This window comes from Chaetodon auriga, chromosome 4 (genome assembly GCF_051107435.1).
Source record: "Chaetodon auriga isolate fChaAug3 chromosome 4, fChaAug3.hap1, whole genome shotgun sequence".
NCBI classification, from domain to species: domain Eukaryota; kingdom Metazoa; phylum Chordata; class Actinopteri; order Chaetodontiformes; family Chaetodontidae; genus Chaetodon; species Chaetodon auriga.
This window is the reverse complement of record NC_135077.1, coordinates 9504816-9519913: the sequence shown is the minus strand read 5'-3', so window position 1 is coordinate 9519913 and position 15098 is coordinate 9504816. Positions and strand designations below refer to the sequence as shown.

At 45.4% G+C, this 15098-nt stretch overlaps 1 protein-coding gene across 1 annotated transcript in view; it reads left to right on the top strand.

The window, feature by feature from the left end:
• Positions 1–15098, top strand: part of pcdh7a (protocadherin 7a) — a 38063-nt gene that overhangs the window by 9577 nt on the left and 13388 nt on the right. The window contains exon 3 of the mRNA XM_076728088.1: positions 619–1401. Coding sequence (XP_076584203.1) covers positions 619–1401 — 783 coding nt within the window. The remainder of the gene's footprint in view (positions 1–618; positions 1402–15098) is intronic.

Below are 15098 nucleotides of genomic sequence, written 5' to 3'. Positions count from 1 at the left end.
TTACAGTAGCCTTCTATCTGTCTGTCCATCCAATTCTCAGTGCCAAAAAAAATTGTGATAGCAAATCCTTAACAATTCCACGCCTACGCTATCATTTACAATAGGCACATTGTTCATTGATGAGACAGTAGATGTGTTTGTGCTCTGGGGATGCAGTCATAGCATTTCTCTTGCCTTTATTGCACATTTATTGACTGTTTCTCTTGCTTTTCCTCTTCTAACTGTCCCTGACCTAAATGTCTAAAGTTTTCTTTTATTCTTTTAATCAGCTTTAAACAGCAAAATCCTTGGCATTGCCTGTGCCCGTGCAGATGATGCGAGATCACAAGTGGAGAATTACAGGCACAACTTGAAATGCTGCAACTGGGAAGCAAGAGCAATTATATATTTAGCGACACTCTATGTGTCTGGGAATAATGGAGGAGCTCCCCCACTAAAATGCACTGATGAGTTTAATTAAGTTGAAGATGCTGTTTGATGTTTCTCTGTGACTCACACCCACTGTCATCTTTTGCTGTTGCTGTTTTGGACTTTTTTCTCATTGATGGTTTCTTTCTTTTTGTTGCTTTTCCTCCTTCACTCTGCATCCTCTCCGCTCCACTCTTACTCTCACCCCAGGTGGCCCGAAGCCTGATGGCTCCACTGTCACTGGACATCGCAGGGGACCCAGACAGCGATCGCGCATTAGGAAAACAGCGCCTCAGTGTAGCTATTGGTGTCCTGGCGGGAGCTGCGGCGGTCATCTTGGTTATCCTCCTGGTAGTCACAGCTCGACAGTGCGGCGCTCAGGGCAAGAATGGCTACGAGGCCGGTAAGAAGGAGCCAGAGGAAGACTTCTTCAGTCCTCCAGGGGCTCAACCACAGGCTGGCCGCGGCAGGGGATCAGACCGTGGACGCAAACCTCGTCGGGACAAACGCAATGGAAGTGGCGGTAGTGCAGCTGCGGGAGGAGGGAAGTCTGACAGGTCACTCTACAGTGGCATTGTCACAGTCAACGGGCTGCGCCGCCATGCAAATGATGACGATGAGGAGGATTTGAGCAGTGCTAGTGAGCGCCTGGCAGCCCGCTACTGTGTTGTTGACGGTGACCCCGGGAGCCCGCGGATGGGCGGCGGCAGGAGACACCAGTCAAGCCCAGATCTGGCCAGGCACTACAAATCCAGCTCGCCTCTCCCCGCGGTGAATCTACAGCCCCACTCCCCTCCCGCTGAAGGGAAGAAGCACCAGGCGGTCCAGGACCTGCCTCCCTCCAACACCTTTGTGGGCAGTGGGGCTTGTGTGGGGAGTGCCGGCTCCAGCAGCAGCAGTAGTGGGGGGAGTGGCAACGCAGATGCCATGTCCCTGGGATCTGACCAGTGCTCAGAGTATGGCTGCCAGACTGGGAACAAGTACAGCAAACAGGTAGGAGCTCTGGGAAGGGGCTGGGACGACACAGTCTCTGTGGAGCCCCAGTTTTGTCCCCTCTTTATTTAAATCTTAAAAATCCCAGTCAGCCTTTTTCTGACTCTTTGTCCGCTCTCTGGCTCCAGATATCTGTCTCCTCCTCCTCCTTGTCCCCAGCTTCATCTCCTCTTATTCACACATCTGCTGACATACTGCACCGCACACCCCGTCGCTAACGTCTAAACACCTTTTTATCTCCACAAAATAGCTGTCAGTGTGTGCGCACACGCTTGTGTGTCTGTGTCAGTATCCTAAGCCTGTGAGCGTGAGCCTGTGTGACGGTACCCTGCTGTCAGAGTGCGTGTGTGCTCCATGTCAAACATCAGCCCTCTGTTTAGCAAGATCTAATGCAGGGGACATGAGTCAACCCCCCGCTGTAGCCGAACAGTATGCGAATGTACATCTGTGTATACATACATGACTGCATGTGTGCGTGCGTGTGTGTGGCCGTGTGTATAAACTCCTGAGGAGTTCAGTCGGAGTAAAGACATAGAGAGAGTGGGCGAGTAGTTGCTTCCAACAGGGTAATTGGTCATTTTGTGCTTCTGTTTCCCTTATCAAGCTGATCTTTTTTCCATTTAGCATATATGTTTATTCCGTAAACAATATCAGTTGCATAGATAATGGATGAACAGGCTTTGGTGTCTGCTCTGGAAGTTGCAGTTAAAAGCCGAAGTCCTGCTGACAAATAGTACTGCATAGAGACGGTCACTCACCCCTCTGCCCACGCACACACACTAATACAAACACACACAGACTCCATCTATCATTGTCGGCACACTGACACAGCAGGGTCTCCCTAGTCTATGGGGAGTGCTCCCAAGAGTGATGTTTGAGTGACAGCTAACCCTTCTGTAAGGGGTGGTGTCTCATTTCCTTGACAGAGAGCTCTACATTTATCCTCCCCGTGGTGAAAAAGTGCTGATGTGGTCATTAAAAGGGAAGGAGAGGAGCTTCTTAGGCTAATCAATTCATACATGGGCTCTCTGATCCTGCTCAACACGCACACACGCGCGCAGGAGCACGCACGAATCCGTGTACGCACACACACTCCAGAGGTTAATCCATTACGGAGTCAATCCTCTTAATCTGCCGTTCCCAGGGAAAGAAAATGCTTACTGGGAGAGTTTGGCGTTCATGCTTACGTGTACTCAAAACATGCCAGCACATACACGGGGACAAACCGACACACAAACTGACAGCGGAATGAATTATTGATCGCATGGGGTAATTAACTCCTCTGCGGCAGTCGAGTCTGGCCCTCCCCCACCCCAGACCACCCCCAAAATATCAGTGGTGTCATACACAGCTCTGTGTTTGTATGTGTGCAAGAGTTTGGGTGCTTGTGCGTGACTTAGTTCACGTACGTGTCAGAATTTGTTAACTTGAACAGTTTGGCGCCATGAGCAGGTTTGTGTTGGTGGGTGCCACTGTGCTTGAGGGAGTGCTTATTTCATGAAGGCATATGCATTTTATATGTGAGTGCAAGTGAGAGATAGACTCAGGGAGTAAGAGGTGGTGAGTATGTGCCAAATGTAGGAACTGGGACGCTGACAGAATTTGGAATAGCATTGGATCAGGAGTGGAGAGAATTATAGGAGGTTAGGAGGGGAGGAAGATGGAGTAAACGAGATGGGGGGGGGGGGACTGAATTTCAAAGCTACTTCACTGGGTCAGTGAAAACTCTAAAAATTGTTCATCTGAAGTCAGCACATCATCAGACCAACTAGGGTGCTCCAAATAGGAAAAAACGAATGAAAAAAAGGCAAGTAATAAAAACCAGGCGTCATGGAAGAGGAGTAAGATTGCATCAGAGAGGCAACAAAATGGTAAAACAGCTCAGTCTAATGGTGTTGGATCCTTTTCTAAAGAGAGAGGGAAAGCGGAGAATATCCATATCAATGGGCTTGAATACAGAAATGAACAGAAGAATGCTGCGGAGGAGGTAGAGGTTAGCTGAAAGGGCAGAGAGAGGTAAAGATATGTGCAGGAGAGAGGGGAAAGGCAGTGCGAGCCAATTAAAGAAAGGAGGAGGCGCAGAAAGGGAGAATGGGATGAGAGTGTGTTTTGTATTTTGATTAGGGGTGGATATCATCTGAATTCTTTCAGTATCAATGCCAATGTTATCCCTGACTTTCAGTACAGATAACAAAATAACACATTCTTAGATACCTTACTTTGTTCCTCTACCAAAAACTTTTTGTTTCATTTAACAAAAGTAGCAACTAGTCAGAAAAATAAGTTTGATTACATCTAAAATATGCAAAATTGTGATCTAAAAGCAGTAAATATTTGCAAAAAAAAAGCATGAGTAAACAAGTCTGCAAACATTACAAGGCATTCGAGACCAACTTTGATACTGTTTTGATACACAGACACATTTGGGTTGGTACCCGAAAAGTACTGAAGGAGGAAAATGCAGCCCTGATGCTGATGGAGAGAGTGTAAAGGAGGTTGGAGAATGTGTTTCCAAGTGAGGAGAGGCAGAGAGAGAGAGAGAGAGAGAGAGAGAGAGAGAGAGAGAGACAGAGTGTGTGTGTGTGTGTGTGTGTGTGTGTGTGTGTGTGTGTGTGTGTGTGAGAGAGAGAGAGAGAGAGAGAGAGAGAGGTCTGGTTTGGGTGGCAGCCAGAGAGTGAGAGTGGACTGCTGAGATGTGGGTCATCAGGATACCCGTTGGCATCAGGACACATTAATGATCACAGCAGTCACATGGCACTGCAGTCAATATGGGCAAAGTGGCCTCGTTCTACCCTCTAACCACTGCCACACACACATAACACACACTCCACCACAAAACAGTTTTTCCTGTCTGCCGTCCTCAGTCAACCACAACAAAGTGGTTATCTGAACTCAGCTGAAACGTTCAGGTTTCAGTTTTCTCTGGTTTTTACTTTGCTTTTTATTGCTTTGTGTAAGTTATCTCAATGAGCCCTTTGCACTGTCCTGTTCTTTCTTCTTACCTCTCCTTTTGACTCTGACCCCTTGTTCCTTTCTGTCGCTCTCCCGCTTTCTTCGCCATATGCGCGGCCATAAATCTAAACGCCCCGCCACCGCTACCTTTGCGTCTTCCATGCACCGCACTGACCTCTGAGAATGAATCGACTCAGCGGTTTCACTTGTGCGACTTCTTCTTTTACTGTAGTGAGCACTTTCTCTCTAGACCCAGCGTGTGTGTGTGTGTGTGTGTGTGTGTGTATGTGTGTGTGTGTGTGGCAGTGGGGGAAGGTGAGAGTGCGGTGCCACAGAGGCTGCATCGAACCAGACACACACACACCCACACACACATACATCCCAAGTCTAATCAATGCACCGTTTACAAGGCCAAGACTGCAGCAGAAACAGGTGGGTTGACGGCGCAGTTTTTTTGTGCATTGCATAGTTTCACAGTGTTTGGGGAAGGTCAGCGCTGGGCTGCCATGACACGGGGTGCCACGGTGTTTTGACACAGCAAGGACAGGCTATAGAGATGAGTTTGTGGCGAACAGGAACCATCCAGCCAGTCTTGTCCATCTAATTGGACAGTATGGACAGGCGCTGGCAGAGAGATTAGGTCTACTGGATTATAAAATTGAAAAGCAGCTTTTCATTTCAACGAAATCCTTCCAGGATTAAATATGATGAGCGTCTGTCATAGACTCACACTCGCCCCTCCATGCGCTCAGGCACGCCACATGAGCACATCCACACACACACACCCTTCCAGTGACAACATGCAGCATGCATTAAGGTCACAGGGGTGATGGCACTGTCAACCAGAAACAAACAGAAACACACACACGCTCTCCCCTCCCTCTTTCTCTCGGTTACACACATTGCAACCGGCCCATGACCCCTGTCATGATGATACCAAGGCTCTGATGTATTTATTAAAGCTGCCGTGAGTTCAGGCCACGCAGTCGGCCATATGCTCAGGGGGTGAGGAGGTGGGGGTAAGCGAGAGGTGAGAAGGACGAGGTAACCAAACCAAACGATCCAGACTGAAAACTGATCTACTGACCTGGAGACAAAGAGTGAGGGGAGGGGACGAGGAGGAGGAGGTGAGTCAGTGGGCATCAGAGAGAGAACATGAGCCAGGCCGAAAGAAGAGAGAGAGAGAGAGAGACCATGAGAGGAGATGAAGAAAGGTTCAAACATTACTGGACAGTGGGGGCAGATGTGTGTTTGTGTTAGATGCTCAGGTTGTGGAGGTGGAACACATGCTCACCCTGTAAACATTGATTTTCCGCTTGACCAGGATCATATGGATCCCTTACAAATTTGCAGTGTTTAAAGGTGCTTTCACACCTGCAGTCCAGATGCACTGGTCCAGACCAAAGACAAACATTCAACACCGGTGCTTTGTTGCTCTTGTACATTTTCAGCTTCTTAATAATTCATAAGTAAAACAATGAGCCAGGAATTTCATACGTTAAATCTCTTTGGCTGACTTTCATGTCATTTGACTGTGTAGTCGACTTGACAACCTGCAGCGCCATGACAACCCACCGCAGTAAAGCAAAACAACGTTTATTCCAGTTGCTTTTCGGCTTTATTCATCCTCCCTGGTGGCCACAAAGAGCTCTTCAAAGTAACAGCTGGTTGTGAGCATTGTTAAGTAACACTGCTACCTCATTTGTCATACTGTAAATCATGAATGATTCAGTTTTAGTAAGTTTTTAATTACAAAAGGGGTAAACCTCACATATTCATGCTACTGTGATCACCGAACAAATCTCTGATAACTATGTCGGAGATGGATAAGGTGATATTTGCAGACAAACATATCCTGTTCATTTGTTTAGTGAAGCTTTTTAAATCACCAAATTCACATTTGTGTTAAAGACAGCTTTAGTCTTCGCTTTTTACTGAATGGGCCGCACTTCCTATGTTGTTCACTTCAACAGCTGTACAGTTTTTTGGTCCACGCACGAGTTCAAATGATGACGTTCATACCGGCCGCAACAGACAAACTTCACAGTCTTCCTCAGCGGATTGACTTGACTCAATTGTCATTGAGATAGATCAGCACTGATCATGTGACCTAAGAATGGACCTTCTGTCACGTTATGGGAAAATCTGGTGAAAACTGTGCACCAAATCTGGCAGACATGAAAGCATCTCAACACGCTATCTATACTCTAAACGCATAGTAGCCGCATCTTGAAGCAACCATTTAACATCCTTTTTTTTTGCGTGTGACCTACACTGATTGTGCATTGGGCTGCGAGCGCTGTCATAAACCTTTGTGATTGCACAGCAGTGCTGCAGCTGAGTGCATCCGGCGTGACGGAAAGTGACGGAGGACTGCAGCTACTGTTGCTGTGCGAACACGCCGCTTTCGCTATGCGGCCGGAGCAGAGTCCAAGTGTCCTCAGCTGGATGAAGGCGAGACCTCAGAAGTGATGTTTCTGTTGAGATAAAGGGGAGGGGAGGCATGTTGTGGTTAGGGCTGCTCCTCATTGTAGGAGTCATTGAATGAAAGCCAGTAGAACGTCCTCACAAATTTCTTAAATCAAAGATGTGCGTGCGTGTGTGTGTGTGTGTTTCCATGTGTGCGAGCTCAGGACAGCAGGACAAAGGCAGAATGACAAAGCGAGTGGGAGAATCAGAAGGAGTGAGATTGTGGGAGGCAGAGGGAGAGAAATTGTCTGTTTCCTCACACATCAAGGTCACCCAGAGCTGAAATGTGATTGGAAGTCCCCTGTCTGTCTTGGCTGTTTACCACGCGAGATAATACAGACAGGCTGTTCAGCTGATAATGTTACTGTGTTAACAACTCCTCCCTTCAGCTTTTGTTTCAAGCTCTCTGTGAAATGGCAGGAATGTGGGAATGTCATTCCCACACATACACGCACACACGCAGACAAGCTGAGGCAGGGACACGCACAGCAGACACTGTCAGACGTGTGATTCTAACACACACAGACGTGCCCACTGAAACACGCTCTTGTGTGTACATAATAGCACATAATTACACACCCTCCCAGATCCTTATGCATATACACTTTTCACCGCAAGCAGACTGATAAGAATATGATGACACACGAGCGGAGAGGAAAGTTTTCCGGCTCTTACATCAGTTTCTTCTTCCATTCCCTCTGGATTGAATCACATGCACAAGCCCAGGCACACTCTGTCTCCTAGAATCACACACATCTGTAGAGCCTTACAAACACACTCTCTCTTAACTCCCTGACACACACACACACACACTTGAACGCACACAAAGACCTACATAGCAAGCCCCTCACAGAGATGCTTCCTTTTATTTGCCTCTTGAAGACTCTGCTCTGTATTGAGCAGCTCTGCATTCAGCTCATCTGCCTTACAGCATTACCTTAATGGCTGTCTGTGGGTTGAGCAATTTTACCCAATATTGCTAAACAAAAGCGCTCTTTCTCGCACTAGACAGGGATTCGAGACAGCTTAGTAGCCCTTTGACTGGTTTTATCCACCTACACAAAAGAATCTTCAGTGCATTAAGTGGTATTGAGTTGAGCTGAATTAAATTGACTTGAATGGATTTTGAACTGAACTGAATTGGACTGAGCCCAACTCAGCTCAATTACATACATAATTCAAATTGTATGGAATCCAGTCGGACCGAGCCAACTCAAACTGAATCAAACTGGAGTGAAGTGAACTGAGGTGATTTCAATTTGTTTACCTTGCTAGTGGATGCTGCCGGTATCAGCGCAGTGGGCAGTACGTGAGTGACTTATTATATCAAGCGGACTGACGTGATGTTGTTAGTGTCAGTCTGCGTAAGACGTGTGAAAATAATGAATTTTGGACATGTCGACTTAGTTTTATAAGCTTGTACGTTTAAGTTTGCAGCTGTAAACTCTGAAAGTTTATATATTGAGTTCTGTGCTTGCAGGCTTAATTTTTTAAGTGTGGGTATTTAAGTTTCCGTCTGTAAACTTGGAGTTTGTGCATTCGGCTCGATGGCTTCAAGCTTAATCTGACAAACTGTGCGATAATAAAATTATTCAAGTGCTCTGTCCACCTCTAATGGGTTCTGCATGCTTGAAGCGAACTGGGTCGTGCAATGTTTCGTTCGACCGTGTCTTAAAGCCAAATTATTTATATCTTGCTGCATCACACTGTCTCCTTGATCCCACTCCAAGAACTCTTTATCAATCTATGCAATGAATCATGAAAATGGTGATAAGTGTGCACACACTGCACAGTTGTACATGAAAAAGTGTGAAGAATGAGAGTGAAGAGGTTGACGAGAGAAGTTCAAACCTTGCTCCAACCATGTGGCCAATCACAGTGTACATTGATTGTCAGGTTGTCTGTTTCGACAGTTACAAAAAGCGCTTTGTTTTTAATGAATGGTCACGTCTTTTACCTGGTTGTGGGACATCATTAGATACAGCTACTGACAGCTACTGACAGCTGTCTCACTGTCCCATGATTGACCGATGTAGGCAGACCATTGCATTGGCGGTTTAGCAGCTCCAAGCAAACCGTTAAATGTCCTCCACTCCAGTGTTTGTGGACCGTCTGTCCTCTGTAAAAAAGAAGCGTACCAAACCTCACCACCTCGTGAACCTGTCAGACGTCTGTGAACACGCAGATAGACACCTGCGCATGATTCATTCATCTTGCATGTTGTAAAATTAATCTTGAAGCCATGGAACTGAATTTGAAAAAGAGCATGCAGACAGAAACCTAATGACCAGACTTAAAAATTAAGGCCACAAACACACACCTGCATGTGCAGGTATGAACTTAAAAAAGTCAAGTACTAAGAATAAAACTTTACCTCCGAACACACCATTATGAATGAGTGACTCTTCCATAGGCCAGTCGCCTGCACAGTCTGCCTCTGAACTCACAGCTCTGTAACTCATCCAATAAAAAGTGTCTGTTTCCAACCCTCCATCCCCCATGTCTGTCAACCCCCAACACACACACACACACACACACACTCACACACACACACACTCTCCTCCGTCTGTCTTCCCTCTGATTGATCTCTCTGTTCTCCCTAAGTGGTTTCGTCTCTTTTCATCACCCTCCATCTGGATCCATCTTTTCAAAATGTGTTTTTTTTAATGGTTCCAAACTTTTTTTTAATAACACTTAATAGTTTCTTTAAATTTTACAAATGGCTCTTAACAACCCTCTCCATTTTCCTCTCCCTCCTCTCCTCTGCCTCTCTTTTAGACTATAGTCAGAGTCAGCTTTAATCTTTGCTTTTCATTTTTTCTGATTGGATAAAATTAAGCATGCTACCAAGGAATGAGCCTAAGGTGTGAATATCTGCACTGTGCAATATGGTTTATGCATTTTTGCTACTGGCAAATCAGAGCACATTTCTTGCCGGATATCTGCTTATTAGATCTTGCGTGAGTGTGAAAGACTGGCCCTGGTAGCGCTGTAGTCCAAAGCCAATGTTTTTGCCCCGGGCTAAGTGTAGCCATCTGTTTTAGAATTGTTGGTGGAAGATAGATAAATCGGAAGATCAAGATGGAGATAGAGGAAGAGAAAGGGGGAGAGACAGAAAATGAGTGGAAGAGGAGAAAAGAAATTCCTGGTCAGCACCCATGGCTCAGAAAAAAGGGGATGGGAGCGGTGGGGGAGGAGTGCTTGGGGTTGTTGAGAGCTGGGCAGGGAGATGAAGAGAAATACGGCGACTGGGAGAAAAGGCGAAGCTTCAGTGAGTGGTTGGCGGAGATGTGGGGCTACAAAATGAGAATGTGTTCTTAGGTATTGCCTAGGGGTGGAAAGCTGATAGAGTGTGTAGAGAAGGAGGGGATGGGTTAAAAAAGATAGAAATGAGGTGTACGGGTCTAGGGTTAGGAGAAGACAGGAGAGGAGAGGAGGGGAGGGAGCTTCGCTCTGCAAGTAAAGGCAGCTCAGACTCTTCGGGCTATTTTGGTGTGTGTGTGTGTGTGTGTGTGTGTGTGAGAGAGAGAGAGAGAGAGAGAGAGAGAGAGAGCTTTCTACCTGCCCTATCAAAGACGTTACATAAATCTGAGTGGGCAGGCCTCTGCCTGCAGCGATGCTCCATATTATACCATTGACCCAAGCCTCTCTCAATGTATGTGTGCATGTAGTACGCGTGTGTGTGTGTGTGTGTTTTGATCCTTGTTCAGCCCGACTCGCTTGTTCATGTCAGAAATAGACCAGATAAGAGACACCCACCTAAACATGCACACACACTCACACAGAGACAGGTAGAGCTGAACTACAAGGACTAGCCGGTCAAGCCTTTAGAGAGAAATCCCCCAGGTGCCTTCAAACAGATGCATTAAAATAGTTTGACCTGACTGACACACACTCACACTCACACGGACTATATAATCACACACTCACACCGCTCTCCTGTGGACAGTACAATTATTTTTTTTTTACCCATCTAGATATAGACACACCCAAAACAAACTGAACTTTGAACAACTGCCCTGCACTTTAAATTAATGGCTTGCTTCTAATAAAGTGCAGTAATCTTAATGGGTCAGCACTGCACAGGTACAAGCCAGACATGCATTATTTAAGAGGTTCTGTTCTCCTGTTTCACAAATACAGATATTATGGAGACGGCAGCTAACAGGTCTTGAGAGAAAAGGGGGAGTGAAAGCAAGAAAAACAAAGCAACACTCTTATTGAACATCACTCGGATCTGCAGACATACACACACACACACACACACACACACAAAAATTTAATCAAAGTCATGCAAATCTATATACCAATTAGAGTCCCAAACAGGTTTCCATGGGGATGAAATGGCAACCTCTAATTGGCTGGATAAAAGAATGCTTGCATCTGAGCCAACAACCCGAGATGGCTTGGAAAATATACACACCACTGTGCGCATGCATGCATGCATACATACACACACAGGCACACACAGTGTAAGTGGGGATCACTGGCAATTTATGCACGGTCGGGGGAGTCACACACAGTATCACCGGTAAGATGAGAAGCACGGATAGAGTGTGTTGACACAGGTATTGTGTATTGTCAGGTGCAGCGCATGCACACGCTCATTGACCGGTCAGTCTATTTTAAAAGCGTGAATAAAGCTTTGGTCGCAGTGTCGTGTTAACATGAAAGCTTTCACGGCTGTTAAAAAGAGCAGGCTTTGATTAGAATTAAATGTGTGAGAGTGTTTCTTAATGCAGGGCTCTGCTGACGATGACCCTTTTAAATCCAGCGGAGCCGTTGCAGGGAGCCTTCCATCAAAAATATGTTGAATCGACGATTTCACCTCAACACGCATGGGTTTTTCTTTTTTTTCCCTCCTTTTTTTTCTGAGTTTTCTAAAAGGCAGAAGTCAAGCGTGCTGCTTGGCCACATTTTAAGTGGATCTCGACCACAAAGCAGCAGCATTAGTGTAGTTTCAGGGGTGATCAAACGCTGAATTTAAAATTATTGACTAAAGTACTAATTGAATATCAAAGAAGCTGGTGTCACTTTAATGTGTGTGACTTTTACAAAGCAGCGTTACTCTCACATGGCGTGATCATTATGAATGGTTTAATAATTCATTTCCCTACTCCCATATGGGGCATTATGTAGAATGTGAGTCAATTTACAGACAGCCCATCCTAACATTAGCCAGTGCACTTGCATTTATATGCGCTTGCGTTTACAGAGTGCTTGATTCAAAGTTTGAGCTTTTAAGCACATACAGTTAAGTCATGTAAATATTCTAAATATTAAAGGTTTTGTTGCCGTCCTGTTCAAACAATATAGCTTGATTTTTCAGGTTTCAGATGAAGTTGAGGATTAATGGGTTGAAATTTTTTTTCATTCATAGGCTTTATTATTATTTGATTATCTCAAAGATCGTTGTCTCAAAGCTTAAAACAAGCCTGTTTTATAGTTCGTTAAAAAATCAACACAGCAGAACACCAATATGCACGAGCAGCAGTTTAGAGCTGGAACGATTATTTGATGCATCGATTACTTACTCCGTGAGTTTAAGTTAAATGCACAAAATCCCCAGACTGAATGTGAAAGGGAATATTTTCTGTTTATAATGATAATAAACTGAATATGTTTTGGACTGTTGGTTGGATAAGACAAGCAGTTTGCCAATGTCGACTTCAGCTTTGGAATAATCTGACTGGCATTTTAACAATTTACGTATTTTAAAGGCCAAAGCACGAATCAGTTAATTGAGACAATGGTCTGCAGGTACATCAGTAATGAAAAGAATCAATAGTTTTTAACATGTATGGCCCTGAAGATGAAAAAGCAATAAAGACAAGACACTAAGATTATAAACATGGTTTTATTTCTTAAATCCTTATAAATGACCCACTATAGGCCTGTGCTGTCATCTTTGGAAGATACATTAATATGCTGGTAAGAGAATATACACTTTCCCATTATAGCTAATTAGTCCAGTATATCCCTGTAGCTTTAGTATGCAACCAACATTATGTTTTCAGCTGCAGCTTAACTGTTTTACTGCAGTAGCTGTGGAATAATTTGCATTTTTAAACATTTTTTTTTAATGCCAGGAGTCGCATAATAATCAGGCTGACTCCTCAGCAAAGGCTCAGCTCTTCTGAAACTCTGCTGGATATGACTTCACTGAAGTCATTTCTTAACCCTAATGCTGAACCATAATTTTCAAAGGGGATTTCAAAAATGGAGCCAGTGTACGTATATGCTTGAAGTGTGATGTGAGGTTATCGATGGGAATGGGTTGGATTCTCCTCTGCTTTCTCATTAACTCTCCTCCTTCCTTCTTCTTCCGCTCAATGGCCCGACTCTGCACTCGGTCTCTGGTGTATCGAACAGCACACACACACACACACACACACACACACACACACACACACACACACACACACACACTCACATGCAAGAAGTCTGTTTGCATACCAAAAGCATACTTCACAGCTCAAAGAAAATGAAAGCCATATTAATTATACTGTCTTGCGTTCGCACACGCACACACACACGCACACACACACACACACTGAAAAAGAGAGAGAGAGAGAGAGAGAGAGAGAGAGAGAGAGGGAGGGAGCAGTTGTTTTATGTTTTTCCTCTGCGTCAAAGGAGGCAGAGTGTGAGAATGATTGAGTCTCTCTGCGTCAGGGAGAGAGGGAATGAGAAATAGCGCAGAGGGAGAGAAAGAGTGCACTGTCTTCCCTCTTTAATGTGGGTGTGTGTCTGCGTATGTGTGTGTGTGCGTGCGTGTCGTCTACCCAGTATAACGCCCCCTCTGTGTCCCCGAGTCACTCACACACACTGAGACTATTGACAAGACATTGGGCGAGGCACCCCAAGACATTTCTGTGACACTGTGTCTGTCACGGGGGTGATAGGGCTGAGATGAGGTTCACACACGCTCAGAAATATCCAATACTTATACACAGATAACGCAGAATTACCATTTTAGGTCATATTCATATGTAGGTGGATGAGTTAATGCTGTCTTCTCCTGGAGTGCAGAGCACGCATGTGTCTGTGTGTGTGTTTGCACCTTATGGCTTATGTGTGCTCGTGCTTGTGTATGTGTGGCAAGGCCTATGCGGTGTACGTGTTTGTTTGTGTCTGACAGCACATTAGGCAAAGCTATCTTTAACCTTGTAAAATGACTGACACTGATTCTAAACTGACAGGATGGATTTCAGTTTGTCGTGGCGTTCCACCGTGTCAGCCTCTGTCAGCTCAGCCCGTCCGCCCAATTTTACAAAAGACAGGAGCGCCACAAAGGAGACAGAGTATATGCGGGATAGAGAGGGAGAGAGAGAGAGAGGACGGAGACGACAAGAAAATGAGAGAGATATAGAGCGAGCTGAGGTCAGATATGATAAATAAAAGAGTTTCAAAAGTGCAAGTGAAAGTGCTGTTGTGGAGAGAAGAAGAATGGGATACAGAGAGGAGAGAGTGTGCAGGATGCAGGGAAAGAGAAAATATCGGGGAGGAAATGGAGGTGGAGGTAGCAGTGGTGGTGGTGGTGGGGGGGGGGGGTAGAGGGATAGAGACCTTGCTCTTGTATCCGGATGTCTCTGAGGTCTTTTATTGACTCTGTCTATTGTTCACAGCAGCACTCCTAATCACTCTCAACAGGGAGGTTGTGTTTCTGTGTGTGCGTCCATCAGCCTTGTGTGGAACACTACATATCTTTAGTCTCATCCTCACTTTTACTCTTCCATACACTGGCACCCACAGTGAAGCTATTGTTCACTCTCCTCTGGTCACCCTTAATGGACAATAGCAGTGGGTGGGAAAAGCCTGTTCCTAACACGCATACTATTAGCCTGATGATCCACACACACACACACACACACACACACACACACACACACACACATACACAGAATGGGCAGTAAATGCCATCTAAATAGCAGGCATACATATGTATGGTCTCCCTTACTCACGCGTGGACACAGAAGGCCAGTTGTACGCCACCATCCTGTTTGCATCTTTCTTAACAATGACTCCTCTCACGGATATTATAAGAGATGACTGTTTTAGAGACTCGCGGTGGAAAGCGATGAACATCACGAGCATACACACACACACGCAAACACACCAACAAAGGAGCTAATCTGAATCATGGGGCATTTGTCCGGTAAGCCTCGCTTTACGTCTCACTCTATGAGCTTTTGTTTCGGTTTTGTTCTTCCCCCTATAGACAGCCACGGCCACACAAAAGGATAAACATATCAAAGGCCCAACACTGTGAATAG